Raw genomic sequence first — 17,308 nt, forward strand, 5'->3', positions numbered from 1 at the left:
TCAAAGGTCTCACGTCACCATTTAAAAGGTCACCGACTTTTTTTTTTGAGAAATGGTTAACTTTATTCGAAATAAGAAAGGTACATGAGGAGATGTACACAGAAATCAGACACTCAAAGAGTTACATAGGCAGAAAACTCTCACTGAATAAGTAATCCCTGTAAGCGCCAGATTTAACTAGACTGTCAGCTTCTGAGTTTAGCTCCCTTGGAACCCAGCCAGCCCACATGAGCATTCAAGGAGGAGAGGATGTCTCTCACTTCAGCCAAGTACTGAGCTAAGGCCCAAGGCCCACTGTCAGGATTAGTGAGCCAATTAATTTGTTTGGCTGAATCTCCTTTAATGGTAAGATTTAATAAACCCAGATCTTTTGCAATCCTGATGCCGGTTAAAGCTGCCATGACTTCAGCCTTTGTTGAGGAAGCTATCCTGATTGGCCCACTAAAAACCCAACTGATAGTATCATCTCTTTGAATTACGCCTCCAATACCCGCTGCACCTGGGTTTCCGAAAGCACTCCCATCAAAGTACAAAGTTGTCTCCCCTTCCTCGGCATATCTGAAACTGTGGGAAGTGTTGAGGTGTATGTGATTAGAGTGAAGAAAATTTACGGCATTTCTTTGGAGGTCAGTAAATGTGACACCTCTGAAATAATTTGAGCTGGAAGTCCACAGGAAGCATCTGTAACAGATTAGAGAAATAAGCTCCTCACAGTTTTTTGTTTTATTGGTAAACACCCGATTGTTTCTCTCTTCCCAAATGCTCCAAAGAATAGCATGTGCAGTAGATTGCCATAAAGTTTTCCCTCTTTTGCTTAAACCTCTTCCTGACCATTGTCCTAGGCATTCAACCACATGTTCTGGGAAAACCCAACTGTGTTCAAATAATGTTAGGAAAAAGTTCCAAAATTTTCTAGTTTCCTCACAATGAAGCAGGATGTGGTTGACAGATTCCCCGGCTTTAAGGCAGAAACAACGGACATGAGGGATAGATAAGACCTTCCATGGTTCTTTTTCTGAAGGAGATCATAAGTGTTAACTCAACGGGGCTCATCTCTTTTTCTAAATGACTCAGCATAGTGTTTAAAGAATGGGATTCCAAAACATTCAATGCTGGCCCTTTTCCACATTTCCTCGAATTTAAGAGGGCTCCCTCCCTACTAGTACCCGGTCTACAACCCCCTGTACTGCTATTTCCATCCCTTTCTGGTGAAACCTGCTTAACATTTGTCTGCTTTATACACCCACCTGTCACAGCCTGCACATAAGACCTGCCACACCAACTCTTTTTCCTACTTGTTGTAATCTTTTATCTGGTTCCATCCCTTTTAAATGTTCCTCCTTAAGATTTTCCATATTAGCGAAAGTCTCAAAGTAGTTTAAACTCTCCACTCTCTGCAATCCATGGACCTAGTCTTCTTCAACCTTCTCATCTTTTTCTTCCTTTCTATCTTCACACCACAAGGATGCTTCAATGGTGGTTACCAGCCAGCCAGAGTAGAAAACCCCATCAACACTTACCTTCACTAACTGGGGAACATCTTCAGGACAAACCTTGCTCATGCTGATAGCTGCTGATCACAGGTCTTTCATAAAATGGCCATCTAAGTGAGCCATGGAAAGGGAGGCAATTGAGTAAAACACTTCTGGCCTTCACAAATGAAAAGGGAGACCTAGCAACTGAACCACTACTCTGTCTTGCACGCTGAAACTTTTGGAATTAGAGGTGGGAGGCCATCTGGAAACACTTACTGTACCTGAAGCAGTGAAGCTAGCTTAACAATAGCATCAATCCCTGCCTCTGACTCTACTAGCTCCAACAGGGCTTTACGATCCTCAAAAGGAGTTAGAATAATGATGCAGTTTCACTTAAACTCTTTTATAACTTCCCGCCTACTTTCCTCCAGTCCCTTGGTGGTAGTAAGGTGGTTAGTATTAGCTTCTTTTCCCATTCTTTCTTGGAGGCAAGACAAACTATTCTACCATTATTTGCTGCTTGATCCATGGTCACCTCTCCAACAGTCTCCGTGGGAGGCCTCCGCTCCATCTTCGTTAAGCCTGTGCTTTTCTCTTGTTTTTCCGCTACAAATCTCCTGGTACCTTTCAATCCATCTACCAAGCAAGTGTATTCTTTCAGAATGCTTGACACTCCTTTCCATCCAGTCGCCAGTTTTGAAAGTTGATCATCTAATGATCGTGTTGTGCACAAAATCCCAGCAACAAGAGAGGTGGACTAGTGCTGAAAGCGCGCATATGAGAAAACCGGTTTTTCTCATAGGACCGATTGGGTTCTTGGACCATGAAAGATCAGATCTTTTTGGATGAAGATTGAGTGCATTACCTTATATTGAAGTCCACAAATGCAGATTTAAAGTGGTGTTCACACCCAAGCTTGAATCCTTCCAATAATACTACCCTATGTTTGCAGTGTTGGGTTTCTTTTCCAGAAAGTACAACAGCAAAGTTCCGCCCTTTGTGATGTTTTTGGGTGATTTTCTTGACCCAAAAGAAGGCTGGAGTGATGCTTGAACCAATGGATATTGACTCAGGCAGTGATTTAAAAGGTGTGCCTAGGCACACAGGCGAGGTGCATTTTAGGGTAAATGCACCTCGCCCAGGTCCTAGGCACACTCCTTTCAAAAGGTGCACGCTTGGTGCACCTAGACGTGTGCCTAATGTGCCTCAACCCAGGTGTGCGCCTTTTCAAAAATTTGCTAATGTTGTTCATTCATTCATTCCAATAAAATATCTTCTTAAAAGGCAATTAAAGTTATAAAATAAATAATTTTTATGTGAGAAATAAGAATTTAAAACCCTAACATGGACTTGTTCGGGCTTTCCTCAAGGGATGTGGTACAAAGGCGACTCATACAATCAAGGATGCAATATGTTTTACATCGCATTAGCTACTTGAAGTAATGCAATTGAGGAAAAAAAGAGATTGTGTGTTTTACATGCTGAAAATGCTTTTTATGTTTGCTTTTATTTTTAAAATTTCATTTGAATATGCTTTACATGTTATGTTTATGTATTCTAATTTTAGATAATAGGTTTTTAAAACATTTATTTTAATATTTAAGCTTATATTTTTTATTAACATCATGTTTAATATTTTTTGAATTTTTTCATTTTTAAAATTTTTGGCAAATTTTTTTTATTTTTCTGACATTTTTTTTTTAAATTTTTGCATTTTTGGTAATTTTGTGCCTTGATTCAAAAAGGCTTGTGCCCCACCTTACTAGGATAGTGTAGTTTAAGTGTCTCACAATGGGGGATCGAATTCAGCTAGTAGAGAGAACAAAGCATGGTTTGATCCCCTCTCATTCCTCTCTATTTATTGACTTGGGAGGGCTGCAAGAGCCCTCGCCCAATCTGCTTACAAGTTAGAACTCCTAATTCATGGTGTGGGACCCACAACTTAATGAGGTAATTTCAGTGATTATTGATAACTAACAAAGTTGAAGAAACAAGGAAACAAGTAAATCACTTGCTATTCACCAAAGTGTTAGAAGGAAAAGGAAAAAGAGAAGAAATCTTACTTCTAGAACAAACAATAGTGAGATAGATTGCTTAGGGAAGAAGCAATTGGAGAGAGAGAGACTTGTCTTTACTAAGACAAACTTCTGTTCATTAAATTGACTCTTCTAAAATTGACTCTATTTATAGACTTAACAATGAGGACTTGGATCTCTCTTTGCAAACTCCAAATTAGACTAAAAGCTTACTAGATAGAACTCCTACTTGTCTTAGGACTAAGGCAAACCAATGGGTAATCCTAGGTAATCCGTTTCTTGGGGGCTCAAATTGTAATTGGAAGATAAGAAAGTTTGTCTTCCTCTTTGTAATTATTCTTATATTGAATTAATGAATTTGTTATTGATCAAAAAAAAAATCCTAGGTAATCCGTAAGGACATTGAAATAAGGACTTGTAACTCCACTAAAATGACTCTAATAACACTACACTAATCCACAGAAGATTCAAATCCTGCTACAGACTAAGAACCCTATGGAATGGGCCAGTGATGCAGTATAGCCTTATACAGAAAAAGAGAATACACCAGATCAAGTCATGGAAATATTTGACATCCCAAAGTTACTAAAACATATGGAAGAAGGAACTAAGCTAATAGCAGTTTCTAATTGTTCGTCAACTACTATTTTGTTGTGTTTGTACTTTCTGAGTTTCTATTTTTTAGATTTTATTTGGAGTCATCTGCTGTTTTAGTAATTGCCAAATCTCTAAACTTTGAGTAGTCTATATACATGTAAATCTGTCTAAATTTTGAATGAACTAGTTTTTACTTTTTGTACACAGTTCTAATTGTTGTGTTTGTAATTTAGGAGGTTCTATTTTTTATTCTTGAGATTTTATTTCGGAGCCAACTGCAGTTTTAGCAATTGCCAAATCTCTAAGATTTGAGGAGTCTATGTATACAGGTAAATCTATCTAGAACAGCAGAATTGAATGAATTAGTTTTTATTTTTCTCTACAGTTTTCCTTGAAATCAGTGTTGGAGAAACACATAATTTCTTCTTTTCTCTTTGTTATTTTCTAGTTCTTCTCTGCTACTAGAAGCCCAGCAACTATTGTCTGGATTTGTATTTTGAAGCAAGGCTAGCCATTGACCTTGTAAAAGGGCCTCTGGTCCTCCTTATAGTGAGGAAACCAACAATAGAAAGTGGGGTTGACCTCTATTCATGGAGGGGGTGGACCATATTTTGGGCCCATTAGGGGGTGTAAACCTGATCTTTTTTCATTATGGTGCCAAGAGTCAGATTAGTGAAAAAGACCATGACAAAGACTTAGAGGTAGACTGGTAGAAGGGTGCTTGAAAGCTCTAGGTAAGGTGCTACAGTTGCAGAGCAGTGTTTGGCACAACGAGTTCTTTGGGGCTTTGTCACCTTGTGACACTCGATCAATAAGGAGAAAAGAGGAGTGGGTTTGGGTTGTTATGCGTTATGAGATTGCAGATGGGTTGGAAGACAAGAAACTCGACAACGAGAAAGAGAATAATACAAAAAAGAAAACTCGTAGAAAACCATTGGACGCAAGTCTAAGGTTTGTGCCTGTTAATACAGTAGCAAGATTGATGAGCGAGGTAAGTAGAGCCTGCCAATTGGGGTGGAAGAGGTTCAAATCCCTGAAGAAATGGATTGGTTCATGGTGCCTTAATTGGCAAAGAGCGTGATGCCAGATGTCGGTGGAGAGGTTGCAATAGTGTGTTCTAGTGATGGTCTGGAGATGATTCATGAACTTGTGCATATAAGAATAGAGATAAGGTAGGGCTATTGGAGGCATTTTGCTAGGTCCTTCAAAGTCTCATGGGTTGAGGATGAAGGAAGGTTTGAATCTAAGTAATTGTTTGGAGGTTGATAGTTGTTTATTTGGTTCTGTTGGTGGGAGTTTTGAGCCAAGAGGTGGTGAGGGAGGGATTAGAGTTGAAAGTGTGAAGGTTGATGCTAATCAAGGGGTTGGTGTGGGTGTTTCGTTGATGAGTGGTAAGGGTGTTGGTGTTGGGGTGCAAGATGAAGGGGGAAGGATGGAGGGACTAGGGAGGGGTTAGTGGTGAGGAGGTGACTCGACAAGATTTGGATGAGATTTTTTTGAAGAAATCTGATAGGGAGCAAGGTTTAGAAGGGATGCGGGGTTTGAAAGATTAGTGGGTTTGGTCAAGTTGAAGGAGATAAGGTGGATTGAAGTGGGGCTGAAGGTAGTAGGAGCATTGATGGAGTAAAAGTGTTTAAAAGGAAAAAATATCGAACTATGCCCCTTTATGATGTTTGGGAAGTGGAAGTGGAGTCAGTGTTGGAATGATGGTGATGATGAGGTTCACATTGATGAGACACACGCAATTGAAAGTTTGTTTGACTTGTAGAAAGTGGTAAATATAGAGGTGGAAGTGAGTAAAACTTTGGCTTTGTTTTCTCAGGCAAGGAGAAGTTTGCCAAACCACAAACCAGGCTGTTGGCTGATCTTTGTACCCAATGAACTTCAATCTGAAAATCCTTTGAGAACCATTTAAAATGCCTAATTTCATTTCTGAAACACCAAGATGTGTTTGTCCCATCTAGTAGACAACTAATAACCACATCAGACTCACCTTAGACAATCAATCTTTGTGCTCCCTTCTACCTTGCTTTCTGCACACCCAACAGTTGCTGCTTTCAGTCTCCCAATTATTTAGATGTCTTCTACAGGTAGGGCACCAAGTAACTTCATTTTCCACAATCTTATAGGCGTTCGCTACCCAGGTTTCTTTATTCTCTGCAATGATGAACAGTTTTGAGAATCTCTCCATCAAATCTCTATCACCAAACCATATATCTCTCCAGAAACTTACACTGTCCACTTCTCCAAAAAACTTGTTCTGTCTCCTGGCCCTACTTTCAATTTGGTTTCTTGCTTGAAACTTGCATTAACTCTTTGCAGCGCTCTCAAAACAGAACATCCATAGGATCCATTGTAGACACCCAGACCTCAGGTGAAACTTTTCTACAATGATCTGCTTCCATAACCTAGTCTATTGAGTACGAAACCTCCAAACTCATTTTTCTATTAAGGTTGTATTCATCAGTTTAAGCCTTTTGAACCCCAATCCACCTGCTGGTTTACAAACTTGCTCCCAGTCCAATTTTTTCTCCTCCTCCCTCCAGCCTCCATAGAAATTCTGTCAATTCTCCAACCTTTCTATCATGGTAGCTAGAATTCAAAACAGGGACAAAGAAAATGGGCAGTAGCAATAGTGTATTCATCGGTAGAGTTGTTTATACTTCTACTTGTAGAGAACACTGACGTGGACCCCACTGATGTGGTCCCCACTGTGTTCATATGGCAGTATATTTCTGTAAGTTATGTCAGTGACTCAGTGTTGGTAGTTATTTCAGTTTGTTATTTCAGCTTTATTATTAGTTTATTTGCCATGTAAGCAATAAGGGCAATTCAGCTCTTTTACAATTAGTCAACATATATAAATATTAAGAGTGGGTCGGCTGATGTCAAGACCAACCCTTTCTCTTTTCCAAAATCTCTTCGTGTGCTTCTTCTCTTCTCTTCTCTCCTCTCTTCTCTTCTTCTCTTCTACAATTTCTTCATTATTTTTCTTTTGAATTCAAGACTGATTGTAGTCTTGATCGATTAATTGGTATTAGAGCCGACCTAGGAGCTCTTATGTTAGTCTAATTAGATTGATTACATGAGAATCTCCTAGGTTTAGAAGTTTTTCAACAAATTGATTCTTGGAGGTTACTGGTAGTGTGTGGCTGCTACTAAGAAGATTGTAGAAGGCTGGGAGAGTTCTAGTAGTCAGGAAGAATCAAAAAAGGCCTCGGATCCTCAAGATTAGGGTAGTGCATTAGACAGAAGGTGGCGGCCAGAGATTTTCTTTCATAAACTAAGCTTTTTCTTGACAATAACTTTGAAAAAAATAATCTTGGTTTATTTTGAGAGGTGCGGCTGGAAAATCTGTGTTTTTCCTTTAGGGTTTTGAGAGAAAACCCTAAAATTCAGAACTGTTGTTGGTTTCAGATAAGATTTTGAAATGGTTTCATTCAGAATTCTGTTTTCTTTGTTCTTTGGAAGACCTAGGCCAACTGTTATCAGTTGTTTGGGTGCTGTTTTTCTATTACAGTAGTTAAAAAAAGTTTTTTTTTTATTAATTCTTGATCAAGAATGGAGTTCAAGAATCAGGGGGAAGGTGTTTTTGGGACAAGCAATTCTGGTAACATGTCTGAGAATGCCTTTTAGATTACAACTGTGAAGTTGGATGGATCAAACTAGTTAGAATGGGCTCAATCGGCCATGCTGGCCATTGGGGGTAAAGGAAAACTGAGCTACTTGTTGGGAGATGTGAAAGAACCAACTAAGGGGGACCAAACTTATACCAAATGGGTTTAGGAGAACTATTTGGTTATGACATGGCTGTGCAACTCTATATAGCTACATATCAGCCGGAACTATTTGTGGGCAAAAACAACCAAGGAAATCTGGGATGTCATGAAAGAGACTTACTCTCAACCCCTTAATATTGCTAGGGCTTATGAATTGAAGTGTGAGGTTAACAACCTTAAGCAAGGAGAGAAACCAGTCTCGGTTTATTTCTCTACCTTGAAATCTCTATGGCATGAAATTGACCACCTAGAAACACTTGAGTGGGAAAGTTAGAAGGATGCACAAACTCATAGAAAGCAACTTGAAACTAATAGGGTTTTTGAGTTCCTAACTGGTCTGAATCCTAATTATGATATTGTGAGACAACAACTACTAACAAGGGACAGTGTGACCTTATCTCAAGCCTACTCCTTGGTGCATAGTGAAGAGACTAGGAGAAAGGTTATGATGCAGCATCAGTCCTTTCCACCAGCCTTGGCAGCAGTTAAACCTAAGTCTAGGGGTGATATAAAGAGGGATATAAAGAAGGAAGACAAGCGTGATCTAGTGTGTGAACATTGCAAGAAACCTAAGCATACTAAAGACACATGTTGGAAGCTGCACCCTCATCTAGTTCTAGCAAAACTTAGGAACAAAAGGGGTAATGCTAATATGGTTGTTAATATTGATTGTGCATCCTCATTGGGCACAAAAGGCACACCTCTAGACACCCTAGCTGCTGTTCGGGCTGCCCCGACTCAGTTGGAAAAGGAATTTGGCAGTTCAGCTCCATCATCTCAGCCACTATCAGCTCCTCCCACATCAACTTTTGCTCATTCAGGTACTCGGGCCTTAGCTTATCGTGCTTCAACTCCAGGTAACACTAAGCATTGTTAGGTAATAGACTCAAGTGCATTTGACCATATGACTGGCTTGCCATCACTGTTCACTACCTATCACTTATCTTTTGGTAGAGATAAAGTGTCAATTGCATGGTTCCCTTGTTCCCATTTCTGGCAAGGGAGACATCAAGTTGTCTAATATCGTTTCCTTGTCTTCAGTTATGCATGTTCCTAAGCTTAATACTAACTTGCTTTCAGTCAGTAGCATTACAAAACATCAGCATTGTTCAGTAACTTTTTTCCCTAACCGATGTGTTTTTCAGGACTTGGAGACAAGGAAGTTGATTGGGACTGGCCGTGAGACGAATGGGATCTATCTACTTGGAGAGAGCTCTCATTGGGAAGATAGTGAAGATAGTAAGTCTTTTGTTTCTCAGTCTGTTAGTCAGGTTCTCATTGGGCATAATCGGTTGGGTCATTTATCCTTTCGGTCTTTGAAGAGTTTGTTTCCAAATTTATTTGAGAAATCTGGTGTTGGTTTTCCTACCTTTATGGATGCAGGTGGACCCCTCCCTCAAATGTACAAAGCCTATTCCATTCTACTACTATTAGGGGGTTGAAGAAGAGAGGGAAAATTCTATGGAGATGTGTAAGAGCAGCTTTATGTTGGACAGTTTGGGAGGAAAGGAACGAACAGACCTTTCATGGGAAAGAAAGAAATAAAGGTGTAATTACTGAATTAATTTCCATAAGGGTGATTCAGTGGGCTAAGACTTTTCACATTTTTGAAAACTATTCAGAAGGAGATATCATCAGGAAGTGGAAAGAAGTGGCTTGTTCAGTTCCAAGGAAGAATGTAATTCACCCAGTTTGGTCCCTACCAGCTTCAGGGTTCACTAAATTAAATTTTGATGGAAGCAACGAAGGAAATCCAGGTCTGTCGGGTATAGGGGGAGCTTTCAGGGATGATGAAGGTCGAATTATCGCATTCGGGTCCTATTGGTTGGGGGGACTCTCTTAGAGCTGAAATATTGGCTGTTACGGAAGGGTTAAGAAGAGCTCGAGAATTAAATATCAGAAACCTGATAGTGGAAGGTGATTCTATTTTGACTATCAACTGGTTAATGAAAGATGATTCTAGTTTGTGGAAGTTTTTGAATGAAAAGAAGAAAATTAGATATCTCATACAAAATATGGAAGTCAAATTTCAGTGGACTTAGAGGTGTGCCAATTCCTTGGCAGATTCATTGGCTAAACAAGGGGTGGGAAGAGATAATTTGTTTTGGGTAACATTGTAATCTGAAATGTTCTCTTGGGAGGGTTAAGAGTTTTTACCCCTCTCTTTGTATTTTTCTATATTAATATCTCTTAATAAGAGTATTTGTTATTTATCAAAAAAAAATTATTTGAGTCTGTTCAGATGTCCAATTTGAGATGTGAGAGTTGTGAGCTTGCAAAGCATTGTAGAACATCTTATTCATTGAGTAATAAAAGAAGTAGTAATTCTTTTGATATTGTGCATACTGATGTTTGGGGCCCGTATCACATCACTGCTATGGGGGGATACAAATATTTCTTGTTGTTTGTTGATGACTATGCTCGTTTTTCTTGGGTTTACCTTATGCGTTCTCGAGATGAAGTTCCTGCTTTGACCCAGATCTTTCATTAGATCATTTTAACCCAGTTTGGGGTCAAAATCAAAATCTTCAGATCCGATAATGCGAAAGAATACTTAGCAACTCATTAGCCTCTTATTTGCTTGATCATGGGATTATTCACCAGAGTACTTGTCCTTATACACCACATCAAAATGGGGTTGCTGAGAGGAAGAATAGGCACATATTGGAGGTGGCTAGAAGCATTATGTTTAACTCCAGTGTGCCTATTCGTTTCTAGGGAGATGCTATTCTTATAGCAGTGTATCTCATTAATCGAGTTCCTTCACGGGTTCTTGACATGATGCCTCCATTTACCCTTCTATACCCTGATAAAGAATTGTTTACTATTCCCCTTAAATCCTTTGGTTGCACTTGCTTTGTTCAGATTCTTGGACCTCATTGTTCCAAATTTGATCCTAAGGCCTTCAAATGTATTTTTCTCGGTTATGCACAAACTCAAAAGGGTTATTGTTGCTATGAACCTACTTCTAGAAGGAGATTTTTCTCTATGGATGTTACTTTCTTTGAGGATGTACCCTATTATCCTAGGGTTTCTCCTCAGGGGGAGAGTAGTGAGAGTGGGGTTAACTCATAAGAAGTTTCTTTACCTGTTCCATTGAGTGATGAGGGATGTATGGGGAGGGTTGTCAGAGGTGTCAGGATTTGAGAGTCAATCACAGGCAGTGGAGGCAGGTTGATTTCGGTCATCAGTAGTCCAGGTCAGCTCCGGTTCCTTCTGCAGATCCAGATCCAGGTACCACAGTCCCTCTATCAGATCTAGGTCTCATTGAGATACCTTCCACTGTTGCACCCTTACCTCCTTTGGATGACCTTGACCTCCCCATTGCAGTCCGTAAAGGCAAACAACATTGCACCACATCCACAACTCACTGCATTTCCCAGTTCTTGTCCTACGATCACTTGTCCCCCTCTTACGAGTCATTTCTCACATCCATTGCTGATATTCCTATTCCCAGAACAATGTAGGAAGCTTTGTCAGTTCCTGAGTGGAAAGATGCAATGAAGGTTGAAATGGATGCTCTTCTGAGGAATAATACTTGGGAGCTAGTTGACTAACCTAAAGGGAAGAAACCGGTTGGATATAGATGGGTATTTACTATGAAACATAATGCTGATGGTTTCATTGAAAGGTATAAGGCCTAGTTAGTTGCAAAGGAATTTACTCAGACTTATGGTATAGACTACTTGGAAACTTTTGCTCCAGTAGCAAAGATGACCACTATTAGAGTTTTATTATCCCTTGCAGCCAGTTACTCTTGGAAATGCCTTCCTCAATGGAGACTTACAGGAAGAAGTCTACATGTAGTTACCTCCTGGATTTTTATGATGCAAAGACAGGAAAGAAGGTTTGTCGGTTGAATAAAGTCTTATATGGACTAAAGCAGTCCCCCAGAGCTTGGTTTTATAGATTCAGACAAGCCCTTGAAAAATTCGGCTATGTACAGGCCCAGTCAGATCATACATTGTTCATTAAGAGAGTGGACTCTTCCATGACTTTGCTTGTTGTATATGTGGATGATATTGTAATGACAGGGAATGATAACAGTGAGATTGAGTCTCTTGAACAACTCCATCAAGAGTTTGAGGTGAAAGATCTGGGAGAGCTACGCTACTTCTTGGGTATTGAGGTAGCTAGATCTAAACATGGGATTTTTGTTTCTCAAAGAAAGTATGTTCTAGATCTATTGGAAGAAACTGGAAAGTTGGGTGTTAAGCCTGTAGATACATCTATTGAACAGAATTGCAAGATCAGTGCCCAGGGTGGAGAGCCACTTGAAGATAAAGCTATGTTCTAATGGTTAGTTGGAAAACTCCTCTATCTTTGTCTCACACGACCGGACATCAGTTATGCAGTCAACGTTGTCAGTCAGTATATGCACTCTCCTAGAACTACTCACCTTGCAGTTGAGAGGATATTAGCATACTTGAAGAAGTGTCCAAGTAGAGGTATATTATTCAAGAATAATGATCACATGAAGATAGAGGTTTATACAGATGCTGATTGGGTTGGGAGTGTTGATGATAGAAGGTCTACCTCTGGATATTGTGCTTTTGTAGGAGGTAAACTTGTCTCCTAGAGGAATAAGAAACAAAGTGTTGTTTCTCGTTCTAGTGCTGAAGCTGAATATAGATCTATGACTAATGGTGTGGCTGAAATCCTATGGCGGAAGTCATTATTTGAGGAGTTGGGTATTGCTTAAGAGAAGCCCTTAATGTTGTATTGTGATAATTAGGCTGCTATTAATATAGCTCATAATCCGGTACAACATGACAGAGCTAAGCATATTGAAGTAGACCAACATTTTGTCGGAGAAAGGGTTTCATCTCAAGAAGCGTGTCTCCGTATATCACCTCCAGCATGCAGCTCGCAGATCTTCTTACCAAGGCTGTTCCAAGAAAGAAGTTAGAGGCAGACCTATGCAAGTTGGGAATGACAAATATCTATTCCCAACATGGGGGAGTGTAGAGAACACTGATGTGGTCTCCACTGTGTTCGTATGGCAGCATATTTCTGTTAGTTATGTCAGTGTTAGTTGGTAGTTATTTCAGTTTGTTATTTCAGCTTTATTATTAGTTTATTTGCCATGTAAGCAATAAGGGCAATTCAGCCCTTTTACAATTAGTCAACATATATAAATATTAAGAGTGTCTCGGCTGATGTCAAGACCAACCCTCTCTCTTTTCCATAATCTCTTCGTGTGCTTCTTCTCTTCTCTTCTCTCCTCTCTTCTTCTCTTCTTCTCTTCTTCTCTTCTGCAATTTCTTCATTCTTTTTCTTTTGAGTTCAAGACTGATTGTAGTCTTGATCGACTACTCTACTGAAAGGTACTTTGGTTCCAATTTGCTAATTACCTCTTTATCACACACTGGATCTCAAATGGCCTTAGTTATACACATTGCACCAAGAGGGAGTCCTAGGTAAGTGGATGATAGCTTGCCAATCTTGCAGCCATGGATCTTTACCAATTCCTTCTAGTTGCTCATCTTGCCAACAGGGATTAGTTAACTCTTCTTGAAATTTACCTTGACAATTGAGATGACTTCAAACCATTGAAGTAAGAACTTTAGATGGAGTAGTTCATCTGGGCCCATGGATATGAAGAGTAAAAGTGTCATGGGCATTTTTAAATAAAGGGACTTCAGTATCCATTTCAGAGGCATGAAAACCCTCCTAGACTCCCCCCTCCATTGCTTTATTTGTTATTTGGGATAGCCTTCCATCACATAAATAAACAAAAGTGGAGATAATGGGTCTCCTTAGCGGATGGGCTCTTTGATGATGTATGGTGTTTTCCTGTGGGTCCACAAAGGTCATATGTTTCTTATATACTCTCTTGCCTTCTTTTCCAGTATATTTCTTTTTATTTTCCATAATAAAATAAGGGAAAATTCCCGATCAGTACCCTGTACTTTGGGCCTAGTGTTACTTTGGTCCCTGAACATTAAAATGCGACAATTCGGTACCCGAACTTTCAAAACGTGTCAATCCAGTACCTATCGTTAATCAGCTGTTAACCAGCCGTTAAGTGGCATTTGAAAAAGACACACTAGAAGGGCATTTGCGTCTTTTTCAAATGCCATTTAATGGTTGATTAACAGTAGGTACTGGATTGACATGTTTTGAAAGTTCAGGTACTGAATTGTTGCATTTTGAAGTTCGGGGACCAAAGTGGCAGTAGGCCCAAAGTACAGGGTACTAATCGGGAATTTTCCCATAAAATAATGAAACCTAGCTCCACTTGTGATGATTAGCATCACCTAGATCCAAATTAATTCTGGCTCCATCTCTGATCAATAGTGTAGCTTATGCTTCAAATTTTACAGGTTCTTGAAAAAGAACATGGTCCCCAAAGCTAGCATTTCAGTCTTCCTATCACCAGAATAAATTTCAATAATTGGTTTCTATAACATTTATTGAGAACTGTGGTAATTGAACACTCCAGTCGGTCTACCAACATGATGGTTCTGGTGTTAATATAATCTTATTAATAAGATAATATAATATTATAGCATTTCATCTTGTCTTTCACTAGAATAAACTTAAAATAATTGGTATTCTATAAACATTATTGAGAAACGTGATGATTGAACTTCCCTCCATATGGTCTACCAACATTTCTTATGGTATTAATGTAATGTTATTGATATGACTGAATTTTTCCATTTAGATGCCTAACCAATAGTTGCTTAAGTGGTGGACATTCAATTGCCATGAATTCTCACTATCCAAACAGGTTCTAATTCCTACACCATCAATTCACCTAATTGATTTGATACTAACAATCTAATTTACTACCCTTTTGGTAAGTTGTTTGCTATTAGTTCTTAAAATGGTCTAGAGTGCATCTAAATAGGGTAGCAGGGATCATCTAATGGGGGCCTTTTTCTGTGATTGGACTCAAGAAATGGTAGTTCATACTTGATTGTGTAGTTGATAGTTACCTCAGATGGCTTGGATTGTTATAGTATGTGATTCTTAGATAATATGGCATGGGCTTCTTTGCAGGGTGGGTTCATTCGGCAAGAGTTGTTTTATCTTCTGAAAGAAGAAAAGGACGTGCATTTTTCTTTTGGGAGTATCCATGGTGATGGGATCAGAAGTGCCACCTTAGGAATGCAGACCTCAAAGTTCTGCCTAAACATTGCAGGTGACACTCCATCATCCAACCGCCTATTTGATGCCATTGCTAGCCACTGTGTTCCTGTCATAATCAGTGATGATATCGAGCTTCCTTATGAAGATGTGCTTGATTACTCGGAATTTTGCATCTTTGTACGCACATCGGATGCTCTAAAAGAAAAGTTCGTCATCAATCTGATCAGGAGCATTAGTAAGGAGGAATGGACACGGATGTGGAAAAGACTGAAAGAGGTTGAAAGGTTCTTCGAGTTTCAGTATCCATCACAAAAGGATGATGCTGTACAAATGATTTGGCAGGCAGTGGCACGTAAGGTGTCATCAGTCCGATTGAAGTTAAACAAGTCAAGGCGATTCTCCCGCTTTGAAGTTGGGAGGACGAAAAGGACAATAGTAATTCCATCGGCAAAGAATTTTTGGTGAGAAGTTATCCCAAAAGAGCATTGTAGGTTGCGTTGATTCTCCCTTTCTGAACGATTTCGTTAACATATAAATAAATTTACTGCTTTAGAAAGGTGAGAAATGATTTTTCTCACTACAAATTTTGAGCCTTTTAACTTGTAATGTAAATGAGGGGAGTTTTGTGTTTTACATCAGAGAATTAGTTTCAAAATATGGCTTTGTAAAGGTGTATCAACTATGTTCATTGTACTGTAACGAGGGCATATTTTCATCTCTAGGGTCAAATGCAAAATTACCCTTAACTTGGGTTTTTAGGACTGAAGTCCCTTTTTTCATCAAATTGCTAAGAGGATATTTGAAAGCAGGGAAAATCTATGATATCCATATCATATCGGATGAGATGGACCAATCAACATTCAACTTTTTGTTTGGGTGAATACGTGTTATCCCAGGTAACCAGTTTTAAAAACAACTATTTAAATCACATTTCAAAAAAATGTCACCCTCCCCCTTTTCTCTCTATCTCCAAATTCCAACCCCATGCCCTGCATTATGCCAACCTTATTATCAAGAAACAATTGAGTCCCACTATAGAGAGAGACAACCTTTATTGCCGATGTAAAATGGCTTCCCCAGCTGCAATAGAGTCCATTGTCATCTTCAAGAGACCAGACAACCTTCGTTGGCGGAAGGTAATAATTAATTAATTAAGCTCTTTAAGTACTTATTATTCTATTAACCACCTGCAGCCACATCTATAGATTGTAGTCTATAGGAGATGAGAGGTATTTTTCTGCATTTTGGTTATTAACCAGATTTCTTTTTTCCTGTGCAGTCACCAAGGAGGGATTGTTGTAGCATTCTGCCATCGAAGAAGAGTTCCACAATGCACATATCCGTGGGCAACTGTCTAGGTGGTGAAGTAACTGAATTGTAGCACAAGAGATTGAGTTAGTTTTTGATTCATTAATCTGTATTTTCTTTTTTGGAGGGGGGGGGGGGGGGAGGGGGTGAGTTCATGAGGGTAAGATTAGTTTCCATTCACATTACTATAACTGCTAATTCGTATAATACAGCATCGTACTTGTAATAATGGTCTTTCTTGGTAGAACTCCAACTCCAACATATTAAATCGTAACAAAACAAAATATCAAAATCTCTCTAGCTGGTAACAAATTCAGAAATATGTCCAACCCAGAAGAAAATACAACTCAATTACTTTTTACCGACTGACCAAGTGTTTCAGCTTCTTTGTTAGCATTCAGTTCCTCTGAAAATACAACTCAATTGCTAGTTCCCCGTATGTGCTTATTTTCAACTTCTCAAAGCATTTTTTTCGCTTACTATGCCTTGTGTTTATTGATTTTTGGTTTACAGACTACAGTTATGCCACTAGGAGAGGAGGAACTCCATTTGGTAGCCATGTTATCTAGGAAGAATGATAAACAATATTTATGTTTTTGGGGTTTTAATGTTGCACTAGTGCTTTACAATTCTAGTCTTGTCATGCTAAATCTTAGCTGTCTTGGCATGGTATTTAATCTTGATGAAACACTTGTAGTTGTAAACACAATGCGATCATTTGAGGATCAAATTGATGCCTTACAGCGGAAAATAAATACAGAGGTGGATCCCCAACGCATTGCTGGCATGTTAGCAGAGGTTAAGCGCTATAAGGATTACAAGATTATTTTGAAACAGGATGCATAAAATGATTAGGTTGTTGACAATGGAAAGGTGATTAAAGTTCAATCTGAGATTGTTCCAACTTTGTCTGACAACCATCAACCAATTGCCCGTTCACTTATAAGGTTACAGGGAAGGAACATTATTTTGACTCGCATAAATCCTGGGGTATGTATTCACCAAATCCAAATCC

The 17,308-nt window shown here is 39.1% G+C and overlaps 1 protein-coding gene across 6 annotated transcripts in view; it reads left to right on the forward strand.

The window, feature by feature from the left end:
* LOC148871645 (putative arabinosyltransferase ARAD1) overlaps positions 1 to 16,537 on the forward strand; it is a 48,503-nt gene extending 31,966 nt beyond the window's left edge. For 4 of the 6 annotated variants that reach the window (XM_088974083.1, XM_088974085.1, XM_088974082.1 and 1 more), the window contains 2 exons: positions 14,896 to 15,446; positions 16,265 to 16,537. In XM_088974083.1, the coding sequence (XP_088830209.1) occupies positions 14,896 to 15,446; positions 16,265 to 16,343 (630 nt within the window). In that variant the 3' untranslated portion in view covers positions 16,344 to 16,537. Of the gene's footprint in view, positions 1 to 9,032; positions 9,127 to 14,895; positions 15,752 to 16,264 lie in introns of those variants that run through there. The other 2 variants (XM_088974088.1, XM_088974086.1) reach the window with 2 other exon arrangements.
* Positions 16,538 to 17,308: the final 771 nt, after the last annotated feature.

Source organism: Nelumbo lutea, chromosome 2, assembly GCF_056320005.1.
Source record: "Nelumbo lutea isolate HS-2025 chromosome 2, American lotus-T2T, whole genome shotgun sequence".
In the NCBI taxonomy this organism is placed as follows: domain Eukaryota; kingdom Viridiplantae; phylum Streptophyta; class Magnoliopsida; order Proteales; family Nelumbonaceae; genus Nelumbo; species Nelumbo lutea.